The following is a 7,696-nucleotide window of genomic DNA, read 5'->3' as shown; positions in this document are numbered from 1 at the left end:
ACACATTTACATTTTTATGTTATATTTAATATGTTCATATCAATAGATTTACATATATCTTTTGATTAGCTTGTAGTGCTTTTGAAAATTACAGGCAGAATTATACTCCTTGCATATTTAGCATACACTTCAAAATAAAAACAACTTCACATTTTTCTTTGAAAACATAGAGAGTTTACTTTGATTTAAATGACACATTGACTAAAAATAAGAGTTAATAAATGTTTTACCTGAAATTAAAACATTCATATTTGTGTTTAAAAAAGTAATTTAAGCACATCAAAAAAAGTGGAACGTCTGTTATTTTATGTAACAATAAAAAATGTATATTAAAAATCCTGACAACAAATATTTTTTCATAAATATTCATATTTTAAATCTGGAAGAAATATCACCAGCAGTATACAAAATAACACCAAAATCCCATTTAACTCCAAACATATTCCCCAAATGATGTTTAGCAGATTCAGGAATTTCTCACAGTATTTCCTATAATATTTTTTCTTCTGGAGAAAGTCTTATTTGTTTTATTTCAGCTAGAATAAAAGCAGTTCTTGATTTTAATAAACCCATTTTAAGGTCAATAATATTAGCCCCCTTCAGCAATATTAGTTTTGGATTGTCTCCAGAATAAACCACTGTTAAACAATAACTTGCCTAATTACCCTAACCTTACCCTAATTAACCTAGTTAAGCCTTTAAATGTCACTTTAAGCCAGTGGTGTAGTGGTTAGTGCGTCGACACATGCAATCCGGTGCTCACGGCGACCCGAGTTCGATTCCGCCTCATGGTCCTATTCCGATCCTTCCCTTCTCCACATGCTTTCCTGTCTATACTCTCTACTGTCCTATCAAATAAAGGTGAAAAAGCCAGAAAAAATAATAATAATAAAAAAAATGTATGTTTAGAAATGTGTTGAAAAATTCTTCCTTCCATTATACAGAAATTGGGGGAAAAATACAAGAGGGCTTATATTTCTGACTTTAACATGCATTTCCAATAAGCCGGAGTTGTTATGGCCTGAATCCTTCACAAAGACACACACGCACAATAACCACACCAACCAACAAATGTAATAATCTTCTTGAGCCCAAATAAGAAGTCGTCTGCAATCACGCATCCATTACTTTTCCGATTCCAATTCAATTTTGAGTGTGTTAACTGTTACAAGCACAAGTAAACACGCACATTAAACTAATCAGTTTTTGGTGTAGCGCAACACAACTGCATCCACCGTTTTTATGACTTCCACCATTAGATTCGAGCATTTTTAAGAGCTCATGATTTCCATAATTAAAACCCGCGAGCAATCAGCAATCAACACTGCCGTCGATGGAAAAAGAGACAGTCAATCCTCCTTCACGAGCAAATCAGAGCCAATCAAGAGGGAGGGAATAAATTAAACAGCACTGGCTTCCTGCATCTGCTCTTTAGATTCATATATACGTAAGGAAGAAACGCTGCAAAACTTTGATTTATGCATTCATTTAGGCCATTGAAAAAGCATGGCAGCAAAGTATTTGAGGGTTTTTTTTAAAGCACATTGAAGCAAAAAAACATGCAGGCATCTTTTCTTTTTTAATGAGAGAAACAATAATTACACCAAGCAGTATTTTTATATGGAGTCAGATCGGTCTAAAAAATTTATACATTTACACAAATCCAACTCGTAAATTCGAAACACGAATCATAAATATGCAAATCCTATTAGTAAATTCATAATACACCAAATCAATTGGTAAATTCAAATCACGATTCGTAAATGCACAAATTCAATTCGTGAATTAAAAAAAACACAAATCCGATTCGTAAATTAAAACACGATTCGTTAATAACAAATCAATTTGTAAATTCAAAACACAATTCAAAAATACACAAATGCAATTCGTAAATTCAAAACATGAATCATAAATATGCAAATCCAATTCGTAAGTTCAAAACACGATTCAGAAATACACAAATCCAATTCGTAAGTTCAAAACACGATTCGTAAATATACAAATCCAATTCGTAAGTTTAAAACACGATTCAAGAATACACAAATCCAATTCGTAAACTCAGAATATGATTCATAAATACACAAATTCCATTCGTAAGTTCAAAACACGATTCAGAAATACACAAATCCAATTTGTAAGTTCAAAACACGATTCGTAAATATACAAATCCAATTTGTAAGTTCAAAACACGATTCGTAAATATACAAATCCAATTTGTAAGTTCAAAACACGATTCGTAAATATACAAATCCAATTCGTAAGTTAAAAACATAATTCGTAAATACACAATCCAATTCGTAAATTCAAAACACGATTCAAAAATACACAAATTCCATTCGTAAGTTCAAAACAGGATTCGTAAATACACAAATCCAATTTGTAAATTCAAAACACAATTCCAAAATACACAAATACAATTCGTCAGTTCAAAACACAATTCGTAAATATAAAAATCCAATTCGTGAGTTCAAAACACGATTCAAAAATACATAAATCCAATTCGTAAGTTCAAAAACACGATTCGTAAATATAAAAATACAATTCATAAATTCAAAACACGATTCAGAAATACACAAATCCAATTTGTAAGTTCAAAACACGATTCGTAAATATACAAATCCAATTCGTAAGTTAAAAACATAATTCGTAAATACACAAATCCAATTCGTAAGTTAAAAACATAATTCGTAAATACACAAATCCAATTCGTAAATTCAAAACACGATTCAAAAATACACAAATTCCATTCGTAAGTTCAAAACAGGATTCGTAAATACACAAATCCAATTTGTAAATTCAAAACACAATTCCAAAATACACAAATACAATTCGTCAGTTCAAAACACAATTCGTAAATATAAAAATCCAATTCGTGAGTTCAAAACACGATTCAAAAATACATAAATCCAATTCGTAAGTTCAAAACACGATTCGTAAATATAAAAATACAATTCATAAATTCAAAACACGATTCAGAAATACAGAAATCCAATTCGTAAGTTCAAAACACGATTCGTAAATATACAAATCCAATTCGTAAGTTCAAAACACGATTCAAACTATACAAATCCAATTCGTAAGTTCAAAACACGATTCCAAAATACACAAATCCAATTCGTAAACTCAGAATTCGATGCATAAATACACAAATTCCATTCATAATTTCAAAACATAATTCGTAATTACACAAATCCAATTCGTAATGTTCAAAACATGATTCATAAATACATAAATCATCAAGCAGCATTGGCTATATTCATGACATCATTATCAATAAAAAATAAATAAATAAAAAATTCACAACCATAAAGTTTCTTAATAAACAAGCATTAAACTAAAAACATACAAATAACAATAATACTGATAAAAGGTCATATAAACTGAATTGCTCGTACTAAATAATAATTAATGGCCTGCTTCTGTTGTTGTTGAATAATACAGAAGATAAAGAGCTTTTGGAAGGCGAAAAATAAATTGGTCAAAAATACCGCAATTAAATCATTTTCTAAAATCGAGCACTCCAGCGCTATCTACCAACACAATAAACTCAATATCCCCTGCCAACATCTGCACGTGCATCCTCTCGGCTCTCCAAAAAAATAATACAATTAATTAGAAATCCCCACAGAGGGATGGATGGATGGGTATATATAACGTCTAGCCTGTGGTGTGTTTGTATGCAAATGCTGCCGTTTGTTGCTGAGACGCCTCACAGGTCAATGCTAATCCCTGATAGATGGATCTGCAAGACCTTTCCTCATCCATCAACCTCCATCTGCATCTCCAACTGGATGTGCATCTGCAGCACAGAAGCGTTTAATGCGGAACCCACAGCGGCTGGAGACTCCATTACTCAAAGCTGACAACTCCAGCAGAGACACATCCTTAAAAAGAGGACAATCAAACCTGTCCCGCTCACCAAAACGCTTCTTGATTTAAGAAGATTTAAATGTTTGGTGTAGAAACAAGACATTATTTTGCCTTTCTTTGGTTCGGATCAGTGAGAAACCTGACCTGAGATCTGCTGTTGTGTTGTTCTGGATCACACACTCATAATAACAGAGCGGAGAGTGTTTGACAGACACTAAACTAATTACAGGATCAATAGTTCTCGACTCCTCACTCAAAAAAGCCCTTCGTTAAGCTTTCAAACATCTATAGAGGAAGACTAGTGACAAATCAATCCCTTGTTTTTAAGTAGAAGAATGGTCAAACAGAATGGGAAAGCTGCGAAAAATAAATGAGTAAAAAAATAATAAGCACTTACTGTAAAACACAGTAATTAACCATCATGTTCAGTTTCAATAATATTATATTTCTATCCCAATTTCTGTTAAACGGAGAGAAGATTCATTCATTCACTCATTCATTTTCCTTCGTCTTAGTCTTAATTTTAAAGGTCACCACAGCGGAATGAACCACCAACTAGATGCCCTTCCAGCCACAACCCTGTACTGGAAAATTCATTCGTTCATTTATTTGTTAATTGTTTCATTTAATTGTTATTCGTTCATTCATTCATTCATTTTTAATTCATACATTTTTTCAATCATTTATTTATTCATATTCATTTATTCTTTTATTTATTTTTCGTTCATTAATTAATTCATTTTTCCATTCATTCATTTTTCACTCACTCATTTAATTTGTTTATTAATTTTTTACGGATTTATGTAATTTTTTCTTATTAATTTATCCATTTATTTATTCATTCATTCATTTTTATTCATTTTCCATTCGTTCATTTTTATCCATTAATTTTATTTGTTAAATCTTTTCATTCATTCATTCATTCATTCATTCATTCATTCATTTTTAATTCCTTTAATTTTTCAATCATTTATTTATTTATTTGTTCATTGATTTATAGTCATTCATTCATTTTTCATTCATTCTTTCATTAATTAATTCATTCATTTTTACTCACTTAATTGGTTTATTTGTTTTTTATTTATGTTTTTCTTATTCATTCATCAATTTATTATTCATTTGTTAATTCATATTTAGTCATTCATTCATTCATTCATTCGGTTTTAATAATTTTTTTCATTTATTCATTTTTTATTCATTCATTCATTTTTAATTCATTCATTTTTTTCACTTAATTTATTCTTTTTTTATTTATTTTTTATTTTGCTATTCATTAATCAATTCATTCATTCAGTTTTCATAGATTTTTTCTTTTATTAATTAATTTATTTATTCATTTGTATTAAATTTGTATTTATTTGTTATTTATTCATTCATTGATATACTTGTTCATTTTTTCATTCATTCATTCATTCATTCATTCATTTTTAATTCATTCTTTTTTTTATTTATATATTTATTTTTATTCAATCATTCATTCCTTTATTTACTCTTTTATTCTTTTTATGCTTATTTTTCCATTAATAATTTTTCATTCATTCATAAATGTATTTATTCATAGATTTATTAATTTATTATTTGTTAATTTTTTACATTTGTTCATTTTTCATTCATTCACTCATTCGTTGATTTATTGATTGATTTATTTGTTCATTTTTTCATTCATTCACTCATTTTTTACTTCATTCATAGTTTCATTAATTTATACATTGTTCATTCATTTTTATTCATTCATTCCTTTATTCATTCATTCATTCGATCATTTATTTAATTATTTGTAAAAAAAAATTTATTCACTCTTATCTATTCATTCACTTTTTTAATTCATTTATTCATGAACTCACTTGCTCACTCACTTAATTTATTGATGAAAAATAACCAGGACACACACTAATGAACGGAGAAAGTTTTAAAGCTGCACTGCACTTTTATGGTTCTCATACTTGAAACCCTTTTCATCTTTGACCCATATAACTCGCTGATAATCAGAGGGCTTCATACTCACTTCTACATTTACATAATAAATAGTGTCAGCCTGCTCGACGCTTGCTATAAAGCATATTAGCATTACTGTTTAAGATATAACACATTCTGGTAAAGCCAAACTATCAGTGAGTGAAACTCAAAAACAAAATCCTGTTTCGATCAGATCCACTTCTAGTTCAGACTGAAGAAACGCAGAAGCAGAAAGCAAAATGAGGATCAAACAAATACTAATTAGACTATATCTGGACAACCAGATCCACAGTGGTCAACCAATTGTACAATCCAGAATCGATTCCTTTAACTCGCGTATCACTGTCAACTTTAATAGTGTTTCTACAGTGTAAAAAGGATATGATCATGGCTTTGTTCAGTTGAGTTACAGAAATAAGTGAACTTCATATAAGAATAAGTTCATATCAGATTCATTTTAAACTCAAGGCAGATGATCTGTTATATCTAGGTTTCCTTTTTATGTTTATGCAACTTAAAATGATTTGAAAGGCCAAATTTTGGTTTGTAATTCAGTTTTGATGACTATATAACATTTTACAGTCAGATAGAAAAGTCCTTTTAACAGCTATTAGCCTGTATATATATTTATATCCTCCATCTTGTTATCTGCACATCAGGAATCACGGGATAACTGTAGTTTAGACCAAGCCGTTAAATGAATTGCATTAAATTTGACATTCAGATGAGTGTCAAGGATTTCTTTGATTTGGGATAGATTTTTCACACTGTCAGAATGTCCAGTTTAGCATGGCTGATCCAAACAGTATTTACAATAGTGAAGGCAGATTTATACTCCTGTGTCAAGTGCATGTGTATGGTCTGGTGCAGCCTTTGCGGAGTCGCAGGCCCCTCGCTGTGGCTGACGCTGATGTGCACCTCTCAAAAAAATTGGTCGCGATGGGTCAGCTTGGTAGCGGTGCTGAGAGCCGCGAGCCCGATAGAGCGAGTGTTTACAGGTGTGGAGTCCCGTGAAGGAGTTCCAGATGGAGACTTTTGTCTTGTGTTTACCTTATGATTAAAGATGTCTGCTGGTTCCCGCCTCAAAATGAGCGAGATTGAGCTACTTGTACATTAAGGCAGTGTTTCCCAACCCTGTTCCTAGAGGCACACCAACAGTTCATGTTTTGGATGTCTCCCTCATCTGACCCACTAACTTCAGGTTTTGGAGTCTCTTCTAATGTTCTGATGAGTTGTTTGATTAGGGAGAGGATGAAAATGTGTACTGGTGGCGTGCCTTCAGGAACAGGGTTGGGAAACTCTGCATTAAAAGAGACTCCAAAACCTGAAGTTAATGGGTCAGATGAGGGAGACATCCAAAACATGAACTGTTGGTGTGCCTTCAGGAACAGGGTTGGGAAACACTGCATTAAGGAATAGTGTTCAGAAAAAACAAAAAACACCAGTGAAGAAACTCGACGCAGAGGAACTTACTGCCAGCTAGTGTTTCTGAAGTGTTATTGCAGAGCAACTCGAACAGCACACAGAAATATAAATGCACGGCTACATGCTAGGCAGGCGCAGCGGGTCACTCTGATCACATAGGAGTATAAACCAGCTTTAGACTCCCCAGAAAACCATTCGTTTTCTGAACATCCCAATCAATCTAAATGAATGAAGTCTTCACAAATAAAGCTATTCAAGTCATCTATACGTTCATATCCCAATTTCTGTTAAACGGAGAAGATTCATCACTCACTCATTCATTTTCCTTCGTCTTAGTCTTAATTTTAAAGGTCACCACAGCGGAATGAACCACCAACTAGATGCCCTTCCAGCCACAACCCAGTACTGGAAAATTCATTTGTTTCATTTATTTCTTAATTTTGTT

General features: G+C 31.7%; 1 protein-coding gene across 1 annotated transcript in view; it reads right to left on the bottom strand.

Annotated features, from left to right (window-relative positions):
* Positions 1 to 7,696, bottom strand: part of LOC130234359 (adhesion G protein-coupled receptor L2) — a 254,267-nt gene that overhangs the window by 221,187 nt on the left and 25,384 nt on the right. The window contains 1 exon segment of the mRNA XM_056464612.1: positions 3,770 to 3,884. Coding sequence (XP_056320587.1) covers positions 3,770 to 3,884 — 115 coding nt within the window.

This window comes from Danio aesculapii, chromosome 2 (assembly GCF_903798145.1).
Source record: "Danio aesculapii chromosome 2, fDanAes4.1, whole genome shotgun sequence".
Taxonomy (NCBI): domain Eukaryota; kingdom Metazoa; phylum Chordata; class Actinopteri; order Cypriniformes; family Danionidae; genus Danio; species Danio aesculapii.
The sequence above is the reverse complement of the archived record's forward strand: the minus strand, read 5'-3'. Positions and strand labels throughout refer to the sequence as shown.